This window comes from Salvelinus fontinalis, chromosome 40 (assembly GCF_029448725.1).
Source record: "Salvelinus fontinalis isolate EN_2023a chromosome 40, ASM2944872v1, whole genome shotgun sequence".
In the NCBI taxonomy this organism is placed as follows: domain Eukaryota; kingdom Metazoa; phylum Chordata; class Actinopteri; order Salmoniformes; family Salmonidae; genus Salvelinus; species Salvelinus fontinalis.
The window spans coordinates 21863546-21884900 of NC_074704.1; the positions used below are offsets into that span (position 1 = coordinate 21863546).

A 21355-nucleotide genomic window follows, 5' to 3' on the forward strand; every position below is an offset into this window, starting at 1 on the left:
TTTTTAATTAACTTTTATTTAACTAGGCAAGTCAGTTAAGAACAAATTCTTATTTAGAATGACGGTCTACCCCGGCCAAACCCGGATGACGCTGGGACAATTGCACACCGCCCTACGGGACTCCCAATCACGGCCGGATGTGACACCTCACACCCATTATCTCTTATGAGGCTCAACGCAATGTGCCAAGCTTTACACATATCCCTCATATCTTTCACTGTCTCAGAGTCAGGCGGTGAATGAAATATGCAAAGCATGTTCTTGACCGGCTTGAATAATGGGGTTCTGGGAAGTGATTGAAACTAGAGGTCGACCGATTAATTGGAATGACCCATTTCAAGTTTTCATAACAATCGGAAATCGATAATTTTGGACGCCGATTTAACACCTTTATTTAACTATGCAAGTCAGTTAAGAACACATTCTTATTTTCAATGACGGCCTAGGAACGATGGGTTAACTGCCTTGTTCAGGGGCAGAACGACAGATTTTTACCTTGTCAGCTCAGGGATTCAATCTTGCAACCTTACGGTTAACTAGTCCGACGCTCTAACCACCTGCCTCACGAGGAGCCCGCCTGTTACGCAAATGCAGTAAGAAGCCAAGGTAAGTTGCTAGCTAGCATTAAACTTATCTTATAAAAAAACAATCATAATCACTAGTTATAACTACACATGGTTGATGATATTACTAGTTTATCTAGCGTGTCCTGCGTTGCATATAATCGATGCGGTGCGCATTTGCGAAAAAGGACTGTCGTTGCTCCAACGTGTACCTAACCATAAACATCAATGCCTTTCTTAAAATCAATACACAGAAGTATGTATTTTTAAACCTGCATATTTAGCTAAAAGAAATCCAGGTTAGCAGGCAATATTAACCAGGTGAAATTGTGTCACTTCTCTTGCGTTCATTGCACGCAGAGTCAGAGTATATGCAACATTTTGGGTCGCCTGGTTCATTGCAAACTAATTTGCCAGAATTGTATGTAATTATGACATAACATTGAAGGTTGTGGAATGTAACAGGAATATTTAGACTTATTGATACCACCCGTTAGATAAAATACAGAACGGTTCCGTATTTCACTGAAAGAATGTTTTGTTTTGGAGATGATAGTTTCCGGATTCGACCATATTAATGACCTAAGGCTCGTATTTCTGTGTGTTATTATGGTATAATTAAGTCTATGATTTGATAGAGCAGTCTGACTGAGCGATGGTGGGCACCAGCAGGCTCGTAAGCATTCATTCAAACAGCACTTTCCTGCGTTTTGCCAGCAGCTCTTCGCAATGCTTCAAGCATTGCGCTGTTTATGACTTCAAGCCTATCAACTCCTGAGATTAGGCTGGTGTAACCGATGTGAAATGGCTAGCTAGTTAGCGGGGTGCGCGCTAATAGCGTTTCAAACGTCACTCGCTCTGAGACTTGGAGTAGTTTCCCCTTGCTCTGCATGGGTAACGCTGCTTCGAGGGTGGCTGTTGTCGATGTGTTCCTGGTTTGAGCCCAGGTAGCGGCGAGGAGAGAGATGGAAGCTATACTGTTACACTGGCAATACTGAAGTGCCTATAAGAACATCCAATAGTCAAAGGTATATGAAATACAAATCGTATAGAGAGAAATAGTCCTATAATAACTAGAACCTAAAACTTCTTAGCTGGGAATATTGAAGACTCATGTTAAAAGGAATCACCAGCTTTCATATGTTCTCATGTTCTGAGCAAGGAACTTAAACGTTCGCTTTAGTACATGGCACATATTGCACTTTTACTTTCTTCTCCAACACTTTGTTTTGCATTATTTAAACCAAATTGAACATGTTTCATTATTTATTTGAGGCTAAATTGATTTTATTGATGTATTATATTAAGTTAAAGTGTTCATTCAGTATTGTTGTAATTGTCATTATTACAAAAAACAAAACAAACAAACAAACAAAAACAAAAAAACGGCCGATTAAATCGGTATCGGCTTTTTTGGTCCACCAATAATCGGTATCGGCTTTGAAAAATCATAATCGGTCGACCTCTAATTGAAACAGTGCCACGCCAGTGGAAGATCTGAGACCAATCACACGATTCTCTCCTTTTGGAGATGTAATTAAGATTCCATAGGGAAAATGTGGCATAGCTTATTACAGTGCAGATAAGATTGTGTCAGTCTGCCATTGTTGATGCAGCGGCCTGCAATAAGTTTCCACAGGGGAACTTGATGAAGAGTAATATGGTTCCACCTGAAGAAGAAAAAAACGACAGAGGTGACAGTGGGAAATGCAAGCTTTGCACCCCACGGGGATGCTTCTTTTTCTATTACGATGTCTCCGAGTACATTTGCGAGGAACTGAATGCGAGAGGGAATTAGTTCAACTTTACCTCACGGACGCATATGTCACGTTGAGACAACAAGTTACAAGACTGAGCCTTAGTCTCGACAAACAAGTAGACAGGCCTATGTTGTTCGCCTTCTCTGTCTTGAAGTAAATATCTGCCATACAAATCCTGAATAAACTCCTCATTGGTAAAAACCTTTGAGGAAGACAGTAGCAGTGAGGGAGACAGAGGCTGGTCAAGCAGGTAATCAGATAGCCAGGCTTCTCTAATAGGAAAGCCTTGTAAAATCAATGGCAGAAAGCAGCTACAAAGGGGTGGAAACCAGTGACGCCTTACAACACTTTAAACCAATCCCTTGCTTGGGTGGAGAATGGAAAAGGTGCCCACTAAATTAGTTTGTGCCGTAGGATCAACAGTGGTCGGGAATAGTTGATTAAAATCCCATCAAAATGTCGAAAAAATTAAATATGCCGTGTTTGTGGTTACTTTCAATTTCAAGAAATCGGAGACCGTCGGCAACAATTGATAAATAAACTTTTACCATAGCCTGTAAGTAGACACGTGGGAGAAAAAAAAAATTGTAGTGATCAAGCAGAGTAGTTGTAGTGCCTTCAACGACTCAATTTTATGTATAGAGCACATCTCTGGCAAAACAGAATTCCGTTTGTCCTCTAGGTTTTCTTATATTTCCTGCAATGTTACAAACTAGCATATGCAACAACTCTCCGCAAAATGTGTCCTACCCGGTGGGAAAACAGTGACTAACATAACGCAGCACCCCTTCCACGAGCACGTGGGGGGAGGTTCTTGAAATGTAAAATCCACTAAAACATTTGCACACCATTCTAGCCAAATCTTCAGACCTCCAAAGTCTGGTGTGACAACATGATTTGGATGCATGACTATGCAAAACTAGGGTTAAGGTACTGACTTTTCGTACACATTGACGCACCCCCTTATCCCAGTGTCCCCGGAAGTGTGTGAAAATGGGTATAAAACAGAGGAAGGTGAGAAATAAAAGCAATCAGTCAATCTAAGGACAGACTTTCTTGGAAATATGCCATTTTTGCATACTGCAGGAAGTGGCCTGGTCATGAATTATAGATGTGAATCTTTGAGTTGCTCAAGAGAATATGTGACTGAAGAAACACCATCTGAGCAGTAGGTAGACAGAGGATGCACACTGACAGTAGTGATGGGGGAAAACAAAATCGATACAGTTACATATCGGGATATTATTTGACGATAGATCATATTGTATTGACAATATAATTTTTGCACTAGTTCGGTACATCTGCATCAAAACTCCAGTCATTTCCCAACTCCAGTCATTTCCCATCTCCTTTTTAAAAATAGGTAACATATTTGTTTTCAGCACTTTTATTTCCATAACTGATCAAAACTAGTTCTCATGGCGCTCTTGTCCCTCTGCAGTAGACATATATTGAGCAATATGTTTGGAACAACGAATCGCAATAGGATGTAGAACCATGACAATCGCAATATTGTATCGTGAGGTCCCTGGCAATTCCCAGCCCTAACGGACAGCCAAACAGACGCGCACACACACAAGGAAGAAGAATACACACACAGATCAGGCTGGACAAACACAAACTGAAGGCAATGTTTAAGGCCTAAAACAAGCATTTGGCATTCAAAGTCACACAGAGCCGGGTCACCCTTGTGTGTGTAGGTAAACATCCCTGACCCATTGCTATCCCCACAGATACATGACTAGACCTTTGTCCTGACTTCCAGAACCTGACTCCATTGCTAGAACTTTACACATTTACTCCAGAGGACAAAGCAGCACTGTTAACCGTGAGTATCTTCTAGGCCCAACCCATCCCAGCTCTACTCCCTCAGTGACCCTTTTCCATAAGGCCCTGGAGTGAGCTCCCTGTTACTGCAGTACTGAATCCCATTATGTCAATACGGCAATAGCTCTCTATTTGGTTTGTAATGATACTGGCCCGACAAAGCTTTTATGTATGGGCTTTGAGAGCTTGGATACTCTGCTTAGGGCAATCTTCCTTTCGATTCACAATATTCATTCAATTGGACCCTATTTACCTTGATTTTTTTGTGATGGCATAGGTTATCTTTCCCTATGTAATATGATGATAGCCTCAACCTGCTTCCAACTACGTTTGGTAATTAATGTGAAATGCATTCACAGGCAAGGTTAAATACCATTTATAGCTTTGTATCGATGTATTATTGTTAATAATAAATGAAACGTCAGCAAAACCTATCCGCTTTAAATGTCAGTCATGCAAGATGCTATCCACTTTAAAACTGCCTTTGGCCAATAGAAAACTTACATTACACCATCAGTATCATTGATTAAACTGACTCCTCGTGTAGTGGAGGGTTTAGCATAGAATCAAAGATTTGTATAACTAACCCAAGATGGAAACAACAGGCTGTGGTCTAATGGGAGCAAATTAATAATAGTGGGCAGAACAAGCAAGAGGTGGGCAGAACCCATATTGACGCATTCTAGCATGTATTTGCATATTAGAGAAGGCCTACGCGTGTGCAAGAACTCAATTCGCCCTCCTAAACAACCGCCTCTTATGGGGACAGAAAACTGCATCGAGATCAAATATGCTTCATCAATGACAAAATTAGCATTAAGTCGGCCAAAATCCATCTCCTCCCACTGCCGGCAATTGGGCTTCCGCTCATCACATTTGGTGGTGAGTGGATACGTCAACCAGATGCTTCAGGTTTATAGATCCGGTGAAACATCTGGGTCATTGTTCTATCAGTGATATCATTTTAGCAATCTCATCTCATATGATTATGGGTCATGGCTAGCTTGAGCTGTCAGTGTCAGATACAGCATCAGCTAGAGACCACCTTACATGAGTCAGTTAAAGTCCTTTATCTCATTGTTTAAGCAGCAGTTTAGCAAGTGTTCCCTCTCCTACAAAAGTTGTCAATGATTCATTTACTGAAAACCTAAGATGCAAACTAGCTAGTTAATTGATCAGCAACGTGCGTTTAATTAGCTAGCAAGTTAGCCTAGCCAACGTGCCAGTTACCTAAACTGGTTCGTGGAGAACCTAAATAAATGACTAGCACACTAACTAGTCGTTTAACCAGTAAGCAATAATAAAAAGTTAGCTAAACAAACATGCTATTTCACACCCAGTTGTACAGCACATTTAAAGAAATGTGGGCAATATGCTGAAACTAGGTATAGTAATTGTAACAAACAAGTACACAAGCGCGCGAATAAAACGTTCGCAATGCTGGTTATAGCGTGCTAAACCGGTGGCGGTGTACCGTTACTAATTAATTGAATCAGCTAGCGTTAGCTGTAAATAACGGGAAAACACACCTTGTGTTGGAAGCGAGCTAACTAACTAAATGTTACCTCCAACGTTGAAAACATATTGTGTGGCTAGTTAGCTAACGTTAGCAGACAATTACCTTTGTTTCCCGTATGTCTTGTTTCCCTCCTTCTGGGTACCACTGCACCCGGACAAAACCCCTTCCCAGAGGTGCCAGGCTGTCCACAACACTGCTCTCGGTGTCCGAGTTACAGGGGATACAGCCACCACCACCACCGCCTCTACCTCCGCCATCTTCGAGGTCCGAGTCTGAATCAAACTCCTCCTCGCCTTGTATCATTCTGACTAGGCCGAACCGGACCAAGTCGCGATACCGACCTGACACCAAATCGTGGGAGAAAAGAAGCCGCTGGGAGCCGCCTGCAGAAGGAGAGAGCGCCATGGATGGAGGCTCCGAGCCCGGGCTTACAGCCGTAGAAAGAGCTGCGTCTGTTGCTATTGCGTCCGAAGCCACCGGTTCCGCCATCGCTGCAGTTGTCAGGGAATAATGCGAGAAAGGGGGAGAGATGGTGGAGAAGAAAAAAGAAAAAACTGTAACTAGGGAAGTGCACGTGTTTACGTCGGTAGGGCGCGCGCTGCGTAAATGCACTCCGAGAAGAGTCGAGGGTCTGTCAGATTGACAAAGGTGTTTTTTATTTCAGTGTTGGTTTGACTCTGAATAAATGAGTCTGAGACAGCATACACTTATATCACACCGTTATTATAACACATCTTTCTTTATATTCTAGTCACACAGGCAGGTGTTGCTAGCTACATGATGACACAAATGTATGATGTAATGTGGCCAATTTCGTAGGATTAGGGTCCCCCTTAGGACACAGCCTAACAATAAAGTTAATTAAATATCACAGCCATGATCATGGTATTTTTTATTAATATAATTTATTTTAGAAATGCAAACGTAATGAAAAAGAAGACGTCAATTTCATCAACAAGTCTGTAGCCCGGGCTCGAATAGGCGTTCTATGCCAATTTTCGCCACTTGGTGTCAGTGTCGAGAGCTGAAATTGGCTTATTATTGCAGACCATTATTGCATGGTTTCACAGAATTTTGGCATGAAATAACATATTTTATGCAGACCGTGCCTGACACTGTAGTTGTGTAATGTAGGCTAACGTGAGGGGGCATATGGGGACGTTGGTCTTATTTGTCAAGCGCAAAGATGCATGTATTAATCTATAAAAATGTATATAATGCGAGAAGCCTATTCTATTTTTTGCTAAAGGGATTCCAACAAATACAGACGCTAACTCTGTTCTATACCTGCATTTATCAGGTACCCAAAAAACAACAAGACTAATTTCGTATTGGTCAGCAACGTATTGCCAGCAGGGGATAAACTATACATTAAAACTGAAATAATGATCAACAAACTCTTACATGGGGGAAAAAAACATGAACCACAATCTCGAGACAATTGATGTACAATGGAAAAGTTTCCCTCATTTGAGTTACATGACGTTTGGTAAATAGATGAGGACATCCGATAAAATTCGTAATACAATCACCAGTAGGCCTATTCTATGCGGAAAATTCTGATAGAGTGATATTGATATCAAAATTTAAATAAAATAGCCATTTTACAATTACACACAGCCTATTTTCCACTTAGATTTGAAATAATACACTGAACAAAAATATAAACGCAATATGTAGTGTTGGTCCCATGTTTCTTGAGCTGAAATATAAGGTCCCAGACATTTTCCATGTGCACAAAAAGCTTATTTCTCTAAAATGTTGTGCACACATTTGTTCACATCCCTGTAAGTGAGCATTTCTCCTTTGCCAAGATAATCCATCCACCTGACAGGTGTGGCATATCAAGAAGCTGATTAAACAACATGATCATTACACAATGATGTGCTGGGGACAATAAAAGCCCACTCTAAAATGTGCAGTTTTGTCACACAACACAATGCCACAGATGTCTCAAGTTTTGAAGGAGCTGCAATTGGCATTCTGACTGCAGGAATGTCCACCAGATAATTGATAATTGATCATTTAATGTTAGTTTCTCTACCATAAGCCACCTCCAGCTTCATTTTAGAGAATTTAACAGTATGTCCAACCGGCCTCACGATCACAGACCATGTGTATAGTGTTGTGTAGGCGAGCGGTTTGCTAATGTCAATGTTGTGAACAAAGTGAGCCATGGGGGCGGTGGGGTTATGGTATGGGCAGGCATAAGCTACAAACAACAAACACAAATGCATTTTATCGATGGCAATTTGAATGCACAGAGATACCGTGACGAGATCCTGAGGCCCATTGTCATGCCATTCATCTGCCGCCATCAACTCGTGTTTCAGCATGATAATGCACGGTCACATGTCGCACGGATCTGAAAATGTCCCAGTTCTTCCATAGCCTACATACTCACCAGACATGTCACCCATTGAGCATGTTTGGGATGCTCTGGGATGTTTGGCATCCCATGTCCCATGTTTGGGATGCTTTGGGATGCTCTGTCAGCGTTTTCCAGTTTCAGCCAATATCCAGCAACTTCGCACAGCCATTGAAGAGGATTGGGACTACATTCCACAGGCTACAATCAACAGCCTGATCAACTCTATGAGAAAGACTGCATGCACGCTGCATGAGGCAAATGGTGGTCACACCAGATACTGACTGGTATTCTGATCCACGCTCCTACCTTTAAAAACAAAAAGGATCTGTGACCAACAGATGCATATCTGTATTCTCATTCATGTGAAATCCATAGATTAGGGCCTAAAGAGTTTATTTCAATTGACTGATTTCCTTATATGAACTATAACTCAGTAAAATCTCATGCATGTTCATATTTTTGTCCAGTATAGAAGGCCACTGAATTTTTAGACCTATATGTAAATTGTAATTTATAGATATAAATTAAATAACAAAAAATATGATACCTCGGCTTAGCCAAAAGCCGATCCATTAGTTGCATCTTTACAAGAGGCTAATTCCAAACACAAGTGACGAATATCCCCAATAAATCCGGGTCAATATGTTTATTGTTGACAGGTATTCTCTCAGAATTTGGTCATCCAGCTTGTAGGCTTATGACTAATAGCGCTTACTGCCAACGGTATAAATACACACGGCGCACCACATTAACCTCAGACTTTACGCACAACCCGTCTTCACTTGGAACACTTGAGTGGAGCAGCTATCGAAGAGACAGGCAGCCATTCAATACCCAAGTACAAATTATATTGAAAGTTCAACATTTCTATTTGATTTAAGAGCTTGGAACTTCGATCAGACACCATGTCGACAGTCAGCGCCCTGCCTTTCCTGAAATCTAGCCTCCTAATGCGCCCTCCCATGGGTTCCCACTCCCCCAGGCGCGGGCGTCGCCACACACTCCCGGCCAGCGAGTTCCGTTGCCTCAGCCCGGAGGACGCAATCAGCGTGTTTGAGATCGAGAGAGAGGGTAACAACTTTTAACTTACTAAAATGTAGAACTTGTTTTTACCCCAATACTGGTCGTTTTTCTTTACAACGTTGTACCTAGACATTAAAAGGTATATTGATGTTTTGTGAAAAAATATATGCTTTGTCATTAATTGGACTTGTCAAATGTAGACTACTTAATGATGAGGTGCTTTACGTTTAAAGTTTACTTTTAATTTTTTTTATAGACAAGGCTAATATATATTTTGGAAATAAATCTTTAGATACCAACCAAATTCCTGACAAACAAACAGTCAGTCAGTCATGATGGGATTAATGTCACCACGCATGTAAACTCAGCAAAAAAAGAAACGTCCTCTCACTTTTAAGCAAACTTAACGTGTAAATATTTGTATGAACATAACAAGATTCAACAACTGAGACATAAACTGAACAACCTCCACAGACATGTGACTAACAGAAATTGAATAATAAGTCCCTGTACAAAGGGGGGTCAAAATCAAAAGTAAGTCAGTATCTGGTGTGGCCACCAGCTGCATTAAGTACTGCAGTGCATCTCCTCCTCATGGACTGCACCAGATTTGCCAGTTCTTGCTGTGAGATGTTACCCTACTCTTCCACCAAGACACCTGCAAGTTCCCGGACATTTCTGGGGGGAATGGCCTTAGCCCTCACCCTCCTACCCAACAGGTCCCAGACGTGCTCAAATGGATTGAGATCCGGGCTCTTCGCTGGCCTTGGCAGAACACTGACATTCCTGTCTTGCAGGAAATCACGCACAGAACGAGCAGTATGGCTGTTAGCATTGTCATGCTGGAGGGTCAAGTCAGAATGAGCCTGCAGGAAGGGTACCACATGAGGGAGGAGGGTGTCTTCCCTGTAACACACAGCGTTGAGATTGCCTGCAATGACAACAAGCTCAGTCCGATGATGCTGTGACACACCGCCCCAGACCATGACGGACCTCCACCTCCAAATCGATCGCGCTCCAGAGTACAGGCCTCGGTGTAACGCTCATTCCTTCGACGATAAGCGTGAATCCGACCATCACCCCTGGTGAGACAAAACCGCAACTCGTCAGTGAAGAGCACTTTTTGCCCGTCCTGTCTGGTCCAGCGACGGTGGGTTTGTGCCCATAGGCGACGTTGTTGCCGGTGATGTCTGGTGAGGACCTGCCTTACAACAGGCCTACAAGCCCTCAGTCCAGCCTCTCTCAGTTTATTGCGGACTCTTGTTTATGGTTCATTGAACAAGCATGGGAAACAGTGTTCAAACCCTTTACAATGAAGATTTGTGAAGTTATTTGGATTTTTACGAATTATCTTTGAAAGACAGGGTCCTGAAAAAGGGATGTTTCTTTTTATGCTGAGTTTAGTTGGAAGTAAGCAAACTGAGATTAGACTAAACAACTACGTGTGTACTTGGTCATGGACTTGTGTTGTTTGTCTGCCCTCCTCAGCCTTCATCTCTGTGTCTGGAGAGTGTCCGCTCCACTTGGATGAGGTGTGTCACTTCCTGACGCTGTGCCCTGAGCTGTCTCTGGGCTGGTTTGAGGAGGGACGCCTCGTTGCCTTCATCATAGGATCACTGTGGGACCAGGAGAAACTAGCCATGGTAAGCCCCAAGTCAAAATGTGTTGAATAAGTGGGACATTGTCTTTATTATACTGAATGACTTTTGGTAGCCTACCCAATTAATCAAAAGACAAGCTTTGAGGATGTACTTCCATGTGGTATTTTATCAGTAGATAAGTACAATCATTTTTTTTAGCACAAGGACTTCAAGGTTTTTATATAAAACATCTCAAAACCAGAGAATGCAACCAACCTTACATCCACACAACCAAGCTTACATCCACATTAACCAAGCTTACATCCACACAAACCTGTCAATTCAGGGTTCAATAGAGTTGATCATGAAAAAATCTCCATGACAATGATAAATGGTTAGTCGGGTGATCTCACATTGCACTCAAAACTCAAAACTCAGCCTTCCCTCCCTCCTTTTTCAGGACGCTCTCACCCTCCACAAGCCCCATGGCTCCACGGTCCACCTCCATGTGCTTGCTGTCCACCGCACCTTCCGGCAGCAAGGCAAGGGCTCCATCCTGATGTGGCGCTATCTGCAGTACCTGCGCTGCCTGCCCTATGTGCGCTGCGCCGTGCTCATGTGCGAACACTTCCTGGTCCCTTTCTACCAGAAGTCAGGATTTAAAGTTCAGGGCCCCAGCGACATCACCGTGGGGCCCCTGACCTTCATTGAGATGATGTACCCTGTCCGGGGCCACGCGTATATGCGCCGCAACAGTGGTGTTTGAGGGGATACGAACCAAGATGGATGCCTCCTTCAATGGGGGGGGTGTTTGATCAACCTTCTGGCGCTTGAAGACGGCTACAGTGGCAAGAAAAAGTATGTGAACCCTTTGGAATTACCTGGACTGGATCTGATCTTCACCTAAGTTACAACAATAGACAAACACAGTCTGCTTAAACTAATAACACACAAACAATTATACGTTTTCATGTCTTTATTGAACCGTGTAAACATTTACAGTGCAGTGTGGGAAAAGTATGTGAACCCATGGATTTAATAACTGGTTGACCCTACTTTGGCAGCAATAACCTCAACCAAACGTTTTTTGTAGTTGCGGATCAGACCTGCACAACGGTCAGGAGGAATGTTGGACCAGTCCTCTTTATAAAACTGCTTCAGTTCAGCAATATTCTTGGGATGTCTGGTGTGAACCGCTCTCGAGATCATGCCACAGCATCTCAATCGGGTTAAGGTCAGGACTCTGACTGGGCCACTCCAGAAGGCGTATTTTCTTCTGTTGAAGCCATTTTGTTGTTGATTTACTTCTGTGTTATGGGTTGTTGTCCTGTTGCATTACCCAACTTCTGTTGAGCTTTAATTGGCAGACAGATAGCCTTACATTCTCCTGCAAAATGTCTTGATACACTTGGGAATTCATTTTTCCGTTGATGATAGCAAGCTGTCCAGGCCCTGAGGCAGCAAAGCAGACCCAAACCATGATGCTCCCTCCACCATACTTTACAGTTGGGATGAGGTTTTGATGATGGCGTGCTGTGCCTTTTTTTCTCCACACAGTGTTGTGTGTTCCTTCCAAACAACTCAACTTTAGTTTCATCTGTCCTCGGAACATTTTGCCAATAGTGCTGTGGAACATCCATATGCTCTTTTACGAACTTCAGACGTGCAGCAATATTTCTTTGAGACAGCAGTGGCTTCTTCTGTGATGTCTTCCCATCAACACCATTCTTGTTTAGTGTTTTACGTATCGTAGACTTGTCAAAGGAGATGTTAGCATGTCCCAGAGATTTCTGTAAGTCTTTAGCTGACACTCTAGGATTCTTCTTAACCTCATTGAGCGTTCTGCGCTGTGCTCTTGCAGTCATCTTTGCAGGATGGCCACTTCTAGGGAGAGTAGCAACAGTGCTGAACTTTCTCCATTTATAGACAATTTGTCTTACCTTGGACTGATGAATATCAAGGCTTTTAGAGATACTTTTGTAACCCTTTCCAGCTTTATGCAAGTCAACAATTCTTAATCTTGGGTCTTCTAAGATCTCTTTTGTTCGAGGCATGGTTCACATCAGGCAATGCTTCTTGTGAATAGCAAACTCAAATATGGTGAGTGTTTTTTTTACAAGGCAGGGCAGCTCTAACATCTCTAATCCCATCTCAATGATTGTACTCCAGGTTAGCCGACTCCTGACTCCAATTAGCTTTTGGAGAAGTCATTAGCCTAGGGGTTCACATACTTTTTCCAACCTACACTGTGAATGTTTAAATTATGTATTCAATATAGACAAGAAAAATACAATAATTTGTGAGTTATTAGTTTAAGCAGACTATGTTTGTCTGTTGTTGTGACTTAGATGAAGATCAGATCAAATTGTGTGACCAATTTTTGCAGAAATCCAGATAATTCCAAAGGGTTCACATACTTTTTCTTGCCACTGTATGTAAGCAGCTCGGTGAAACCTCGTCCCTAGTCTATTGCACAAAGTTTCTGGGAACGAGATTACACTTGCTGTGAGTTACATGTGGGATACTAGTGCAGTGGCTCGTAGGTGTTTGTCTGTGCTCACTGTTTTGTGTTGTGGCAGGGTGTGTGTGTCCTACGTGGTGGGTGTTACAGAAGATAGTTGACCCGTAAGAGACCAAGCATTTAAAAAAATATAATTTAGCAGACGCTCTTATCCAAAGCGACTTACAGTTAATGCATTCATCTTAAGATAGCTAGGTAGGACAACCACATATCACGGTAAGTACATTTCTCCTCAGAGTAGTCAAGGCAAAGCTAGTCAAACGTGAGTGTTCGTTCACGAAAGGCTTTTTTTCACCTCAAAGGATGACATGATCTTTGGGGAAGATATGGAATTACTTGCGTAATTAAGTGATTATAAATGTATTACTTTATTAATTTTTACAAAATGTCTTATTCATGATGACCAAATAGAATCTGCTAACTGCCAAAAATGCTAGGTTTACATTAGAAAAGTACATCAAGGAAAAGTGCAGCAAAGTACATATTTTCGTATAAAATGCTGGACATTTTTTGACTCATGTTAAGTCTGAGATTTTAGCAAACAAACTGCATCTTGATGGATGACTTGAGAATCTAACGAAAATGCAGATAGGGCTAGATTGAAGAAGGGTCAGCTAGCTTCTCTCTTCCTGTTAGCGTTTTGTGGCTGTGCTGCTTGTGTATCAATCCATGGCAAGCATTAAAACAGCATTAAATCAATGTCCCTTTTTCACTGTGGTCTCGTGAGCCAAGCAACCAAGAAGGACACTTTTAATCTCATTCTTCCTGTCTGAATATGCAACTTTATGGCACATCAACACCTGTGCGATTGCCTGGGACTTTAATTTGCTTTTCAAGATCACTAATGTTTTTGTTTATCCTTCTGTATTTATGCCTTTAAAATGCACTGGGCAGCTAAAAGAGCTGGGTCGTGACTTTTATTATCAATGGTATGTACCACGGTAGTAGTATTAATGGTAGTATTACTCTTTTAGCTAGAACTAGCAAAATTAGATTACCTTACCGATATACAGTATATCAGGGAGGGATATAAGCAAACCAGGCTGTGTTTGTTTGTCAGCAGAGACGCCAGTCTCCAAAGTAGACCAGTATTGCACGCCCCTCTCCCTGGGGCTATAGGGATTTATCTGCTAACGTGTCAATTAGCAAGCATTATTGTCGTGTAACTTCTAGGGATTTACGAGAATCGCCTATTTGCTGCTGCCAAGCATTTTAAACAAAGCTAGGCCTACTGTATTCAGTAAGCAGCATTACCACTAGAGGCCATGTCTGGTGGGTGTTGGTGTAATGACACATTTATGGGAATCCAATTAACAATATAGTATGGCGTTGTGAAAAATATACTTGTAGCTGGCACAGTATTTGAAGATAGACTTTATAGCATTTTAATGTTTGAAACGCAGCAATTTTTACCAATATCCCTCCCCGGGATTTTACATTCCCCTTGATAAATGAGTAGTCTTTTTCTCTGTAGAAAACCACCACCTCTACCTCCATCAATCTTGAATCAAGACGTTACTGATTTTTATAACATTTTGAAAATAAACTATTTTTCAAACATTTCTGTTTCTGACTGTTTCCCTTTCACTTGGAATGTAGAAATGCATTACACTGTAGGGTTTCTATGATTAACAAATGCCAGATTTAGAAGACAAAGCAACTTGTTTTCAACTTCTCAGTTTGCAAAAACTGGACCCACAGAGATTAAAGTTGTGGAGTAAATCTCTCTTGAAGAGGGTGAATCTACAACAGTATTTCTATTCCTAGCTTTTCAAGCACCAACACGCTACCCGGCTGAATGCGATTGTCAAGAGAAATAGTTCAGAAGCATAGATCCAAAGAAGTAGTTCCTCAAGCCATTTTCACAAAAGGTTACCGGTAGTTGAATCTATGAGCTCAAGACAGACAAGGGAAAACATTATGACATTTACATTTATTTTTAAGAACATCGTTTGAATTTGTACATACACGTAAGGGTAATATCTTAAAAACTGCAACAATAATATCACAATATCTCAGTAAAAGAGCAAATTCCAAAGTATAAGTACTTTTTTATTCCAATAAATAACTAATCAATTTGGTCCAAATGCATTTACAGACTTATGCATTTATGCTTGCCGATTTACAGACACTCAAATTCAAGGGTTACACACATTTCAGAAGGCACGGTGAATTCCTATGAAGAGGAGCAGACTGTGCTAAAGTGTTCATGTAAAAAGAAAAGAGGGACAGATTCCTAGCAAATGAAATGGGGTCACAACCATTTAAATGCCCAAATGACAAAACAATGTAAAACTGTACTCAACGATCGTCCAACCAACACCTGCGAAGAATTGCACGTTATTGACATAGTCGGCCATTAACGCCACCAGTTGACTGCTGGTGTGTAAAGTGACTTAACAAAGCATAGTAAATCCTGCTCAAATAATCCACATCACCGCAGTAATCCACCTCTCAGGAAACGTCCTAAGCAGTGAAGAGTGGACAGCTGCCAGAGGAGAGAGTCATAATCCAAGAGACCAGGAGCAGGCCGGGATGGCAGAAACTCTGTTGGCCATTTTGATATCTGTAAATGGCAAGAGTGACTAGCAGCCTTTCTTGAATCAATGGCCATTGATCAAGGCACACAGTACATGGATTCTCGTTCGCTTTTTAAATATATACGCATAACACATTGATAAGTAATTTGCTTTGATAGCACTGAAGTGCTATAATTATTATATATATATATTACTGTAGAGATATAGTGCAAGCACATCGTAGTTTGAAGTGAAACAACATGGACTTTCTAGTTTGCTCTATCAGATCACATACTGCCTTTTGGACGGTCAGTCAGATCCTATAATCTTACGATATTACGTTTAATTAACGTTTGCGTATCAAACCTATACCACAGTGTCCAGTGAAACGCCACAATTATGGCCAAAACAAGTCAACGTGTTTAATTAGTAGTGCACTTACACTGAAAAGCCTTCCGTAAGGCCAACCGCTTGTCTTTGGGGCAGTGACGCAGTTCAATTGGAATTAGTTAGATGTATATTTATCAAGCACCTACAGTTGCCATAAATAACCTAGGCAGATTGGAAGGCAGGATTTGGAAGGTCAGACCAATCCTTCAGATGAAGAACAAGCATCATTTACAGATACAATAACACTATTTTATTGACACTGTCTGTACGGTATAATTCATTGTGAAAGGTAACTGCTATTGGATGGAATTCTTAACACTTAACTGGTCCCCCCCCAAAAAAGTGCCATGGAAAAGTCATGAAAAGCACACAAAACTAGGTTCAAGTTGAAACAACGCTCCAGCCAGTGACAAACTGTATACAATACCATAGTGAAATGCTCACATGAACAGCTAATTCAAAGTATTTGAACATAATGAAATGCTATATCACGTAGTGTTAGATACATCCAGTGTTGTAGAAAATGAGTACAAAAGGTAACAAATAAGAGGCCTCTGTAGTATTAAGGTGACAGTTTATGAAACGACAGGGCAGGATATCCTCTGTCGTCTTCCAAGTCCACTTTAACGCCACGCTCAGACTGAGTCGTTCTCTCCAGAGGAACTAGCATAGCTGTACAGTCTTGAAGGCAATGTGCGTAGATACCCTGGGTGCTTACGGGCATATGAACCAGGTGCGCTCTCCCTTTAAGTTCCGTTTCCCTTAAAAGTATTTTCCACTGCGCTTCCTGTCCAGGTTCTAAAGCCAGCTCACATTAGCCGTTAGCGCTTCAGTGAATGTCCAGGTTCTAAAGCCAGTTAGCATTAGCTGTTAGCGCTTTAGTGAATGTCCAGGTTCAATAGCCAGCTAGCATTAGCTGTTAGCGCTTTAGTGAGTGCTATTCTAGTGCACCACATGGTCGATGTCGTACTTCTCGCAGAACTTGCCGGTGAAGGGCAGGCAGGTGAGGTGCTCCAGCCAGTGCCAGTTGATGGGGTAGATATAGAACCAGACAACCAACGAGGAGAGCAGGCCCAGGTAGACCAGCAGCGATAGCAGGATGAGGACACGCTTTCGGTACTTGTCGAAGTCGCCGAACGTCACGTAGGGCAGGAAGGAGAAGGAGAGCAGCAGGCCGCTGAGGAAGCCGAAGATGTGGGCGATGTTGTCGATCCAGGGCAACAAGCCACACAGGAACAGGAAGAAGACGATGCCCACCAGCTTGAGGAAGGCCTTCCACGGCTTCTCCAGCATCTGCCAGCCCTGGATGAGCTCCACAAACAGGCAGGCAAGCAGCCCGAACTGGGAGCCAGCTGGGCCAACCTGGATGATAACCGGAGAAAGACAGAGAGAGGGGGAAAAGAGAGAGTCATACATCCACCTGCTCTGACTAAACAAAATGGAGGGAGGGGATGATGTTTCACTCAATGACGATGCCACCACTGGATGAATGGGTGACAAGACCAGCATGTGCATGAATGAATGTCACTGTTGACCATAGCATGGGGCACATCAGCGGAAGATGCCAGGATAGATGCATGCATCCTGCTCACTGGCATCTGTTGAAATTCATATCAAATGCTAGTACATTAGCATGAAGGAAGTGGTGGTAGCATTATGTACTCCTTGCTAATGGGCAGGCAGATGACTGAGGCGGAGTTGGTATAGTCCCTTATAGCAGAGGACAATAGGAATCGGGCAAAATGGGAAGCAAGTGCACCAGCTGAGTACATTAAATGTTGACGTCTGTGTGTCATAGTGAATTTGGTCGGTATCCTACTGATCCAAATGCATGCAGCTCAGGGGTCTGGAGAGGTTCAGCCCTTCAATTAACTTCCTCTCAGCGGGGTAATTCTCTTTGGTATGATGTCCCCAAACAAATGTTGCGATCAATATATAAATTACACCATCAGACATTTTAACCATCTTCCCTTTTTTATGTCTACAGTGACGTTGGATGTTCCAAAAATGGGAACGTGTCATTGTTGGAGTAGTATAACAAAAGAGTATCACATTGTGCCTCCGTTCTAAACCTTACGACTTAATGTACATTTCAGTTGTAACTCCTCAATAGTTAGGTCTAGGTCGAAACCAACAACAATGGTTCTTTGGTCACTGGTTCTACAGCTGGCATCCTGATTAGATAGACGTCAGGGCTGTGGTCGGCGTACCGGGGCAGATGGCTAATCTGAGATTCTAACCTCCCAGAAGGACGGGCGAGGAGGAGTGAGGCTTTTCACACGCCCTAGGCACGCGGCCTACGCGTTCCAGACACGCTATATGGGTGCTCTGAATCCAATCATTCCCCAGCCGGCGCTCGACAGTCTAAGCTTTATTGGCCATTGAACACTTCGTTTGACAGGCTGAGCTTCAGAACGTCTGAACTCTCGCTGACTTCTGAATTCCTGCTCTCACGAGTGACTCAGAAAGTCTTTTGAAGAAGAACTAGAGAGTGTTACTGCTGTGACGTCTAGTTGTTTCTTTAGAGAGGCTGAGTTTCAGAATGTCTAAACTTTTGACTTCTGAATTTCTACATTGAAGAGTGACTCAAAGTCCTTTGAAGAAGTACTAGCGACTGTTACCGTTGTATCATTAAGCATTTCTGAAATCTGCCACCAGATACGTGACGCATTTAAAAAGGTTTGTCATTGGATTTCCTAGTGTCAATTTAAAAGGGGGATAATAAAGGATCCATTGAGCCATTGTAATGTATAAATGAGACAATACTGGTTTATTGAACACTTGTAACAGCTATGTAATTTCGGAGAATATATAGTGCATTTGTGAAACATATTTTGTACCTATGTAAATGGCTGATGATTTCATAAGAAAAGACTCATTACAAGTGACTTGAAGCCGTAGCCACATCTCCATGTGATTTATTTATTTATTTCTCCCTTTTCGGGGTATAACACAAACATTTAGTTTCCAACATCGTGAAGACCTAGAACTAATCCTAATTTGTGATGCGTTCAACCACAGTGGATAGAGACTGGTTCAACCACAGTGGATTGAGACTGGTTCAACCACAGTGGATAGAGACTGGTTCAACCACAGTTTATAGAGACTGGTTCAACCACAGTTTATAGAGACTGGTTCAACCACAGTGGATAGAGACTGGTTCAACCACAGTGTATAGAGACTGGTTCAACCACAGTGTATAGAGACTGGTTCAACCACAGTTTATAGAGACTGGTTCAACCACAGTGGATAGAGACTGGTTCAACCACAGTGGATAGAGACTGGTTCAACCACAGTGGATAGAGACTGGTTCAACCACAGTGGATAGAGACTGGTTCAACCACAGTGGATAGAGACTGGTTCAACCACAGTGGATAGAGACTGGTTCAACCACAGTGGATAGAGACTGGTTCAACCACAGTGGATAGAGACTGGTTTGGCCACCGCTTCTGGGTCTTGTTTACTCCACCAATGGGATAATCCCCTTTAACTCAAACGGGGCCCTAAGTGGCTTGAGATGAGGAGCCGTGCGTCGCCTCACGTCTCTGGAGCTATTCCTGTTGTGTGAAAGCCTGCGTCCTGCTGGTGCAGCAGCGGTGACATTTCAGAGTGCTACCTCACAGTAACTTCACACTAGGAGAGTGACAGACGTACCTAGCGCCAAAGACGCACAGCTGCAGCCACATACCTGCAGATTTAGAGCTGGTAATCTGGGGAAATGAAAAAAAGGAGATTCTTCCAGAAATAGGTACTCCTCGGCAGTACTAAACTCTGATCCATAATCTGTATGTAGAAGCACTGGAAGACCAGACCATTTCTTTTTTTCAACAATTGAACAAGAGCAGGAATCTGGATTAGTGTAGCAGGGACCTTTGTCAACCCACACAATATCCTTCGGGTAATCTGTAGCGAGCAAGAGAGTGCGTTTTACAGAGGCCAATTGGGAGAGGTTGGTTTGCGCCAATTAGGTCATCCACGACAGCTCTCTTCTCCCACTTGGCAACGCCCACGTCACAGACAATGCTTCCTGTCCACCACACTGAGCCTTGTCCTCGAGCACAAAACTGTAGCGCGCCCTCTTCTTTCCAGTAACATTTGCACTCTTCATTTCTGCAACCTAACATACCGGGACTACGAGTGAATCCAATTGTAAATCGATGAAGTTTGGCATGGACGGGCTATTACAGTCTGGTCATACAGAAAGGAGTCTGAACACCAGAAGAAATAGAACAAGGGAAAAACATTTAAGTAACTTGTCCACTCTTCCTATGCCAAATGGACAGCAATAGCCCAATGGTGAAGCTATAAGAGGAGATGACAAGGGAACAGGGTCTCCTGTCCAAAGACGCTCTGACATCACTTCCTGTGCCCTTCACATTTACCCTGCTGCTGATTCCGCAACCTGGACTAAATGTCCCTGCCTCTCTCGCTCTCTCCTTAACACGCAGGCACAATTAAGCCAGCTGCCTCACCTCAAGGGGATTGGACTAATTTACCATTAGCACATCACACACTGCAGAAGAAAAGGGCTTGGTTGGATTAGATCATGTGCAGATAACACAACAAGCACCAGCGTGTCCCGGTCAGGGAGAGGAACACAGAGAGCTGGACATTTCCTCAGTAGGTGAAGATAGGGCTACAATGGGAATGTCAGTGAATGACAAAACGTGTAAGAGTGTGTTTGTGTGTGCGACCACACTTGAGAGACTCAAGACATGGTCTGAGACAGAAAGAATGGGTCAACTGACTGGGTTAACACTCATTTGTGATTAAACATGAACATGAGACCCAGTTGTGTGTGTTGGACAAAGGAATGTAAATGTGTTGGATGCATGGAGCTTTACAGTTTACATGGAGTGAATTGATACTCCTTTTCACCACTAGGGGGACCCTGGCACACCACATCTGGCTGCTGCAGCCAAGGCTCTTCTTCTCAGGCTGTCAGAACGTCTCGTTGACTGTGCCAACCCTAGCAATTCAGCCAGTTCGCACAATTGCAATACGTTTTTGTCAATGGCATTTCTACCAATGCTTTGAGCATTCAAACGAATAGAGGATCTCGATGGCTTTCTCAAGCCACGTGTAATGGTTCTGTTCCAGCTTCAGGTGATACGGAGACAGGGCAGAGGCAGTTAAGTCCTGATCGTTTACCCTCCAGACGGGGTCACGTCCAGTCCAGTAATCTCCCTATCCAAAGCTCCTCCAGTAACCGTGCTAAGCTCAGTGGCTGCCCGGGCCTAGCTGAGATGTTAACGCTCTCTCTCTCTCGCCAGCTTTCCTAG

General features: G+C 42.7%; 3 protein-coding genes across 6 annotated transcripts in view; 1 reads left to right on the plus strand and 2 right to left on the minus strand.

Moving 5' to 3' along the window:
• The window catches only part of LOC129839756 ((E3-independent) E2 ubiquitin-conjugating enzyme UBE2O-like), a 43502-nt gene extending 37247 nt beyond the window's left edge, over positions 1–6255 (minus strand). Inside the window, exon 1 of one of the 2 annotated variants that reach the window (XM_055907386.1) lies at positions 5772–6255. In XM_055907386.1, the coding sequence (XP_055763361.1) occupies positions 5772–6158 (387 nt within the window). In that variant the 5' untranslated portion in view covers positions 6159–6255. The remainder of the gene's footprint in view (positions 1–5771) is intronic. The other variant, XM_055907387.1, reaches the window with a different exon arrangement.
• A 2562-nt stretch (positions 6256–8817) lies between these two features.
• aanat1 (arylalkylamine N-acetyltransferase 1) lies at positions 8818–11409 on the plus strand. The gene is made up of 3 exons (XM_055907102.1): positions 8818–9111; positions 10552–10706; positions 11104–11409. Exons 1-3 carry the CDS (start codon positions 8946–8948, stop codon positions 11407–11409), a joined length of 627 nt encoding a protein of 208 aa, XP_055763077.1. The 5' UTR covers positions 8818–8945.
• A 3277-nt stretch (positions 11410–14686) lies between these two features.
• Positions 14687–21355, minus strand: part of LOC129839451 (inactive rhomboid protein 2-like) — a 41035-nt gene continuing 34366 nt past the window's right edge. For 2 of the 3 annotated variants that reach the window (XM_055906922.1, XM_055906923.1), the window contains one exon: positions 14687–17435. In XM_055906922.1, the coding sequence (XP_055762897.1) occupies positions 17016–17435 (420 nt within the window). In that variant the 3' untranslated portion in view covers positions 14687–17015. The remainder of the gene's footprint in view (positions 17436–21355) is intronic. The other variant, XM_055906921.1, reaches the window with a different exon arrangement.

Coding starts and splice junctions, on each gene's coding strand:
- aanat1 (XM_055907102.1), top strand. CDS start 8,946: ATGTCGACAGTCAGCGCCCTGCCTTTCCTGAAATCTAGCCTCCTAATG. Junction 9,112..10,551: donor GTTTGAGATCGAGAGAGAGG/GTAACAACTTTT, acceptor TGCCCTCCTCAG/CCTTCATCTCTGTGTCTGGA. Junction 10,707..11,103: donor ACCAGGAGAAACTAGCCATG/GTAAGCCCCAAG, acceptor CTCCTTTTTCAG/GACGCTCTCACCCTCCACAA.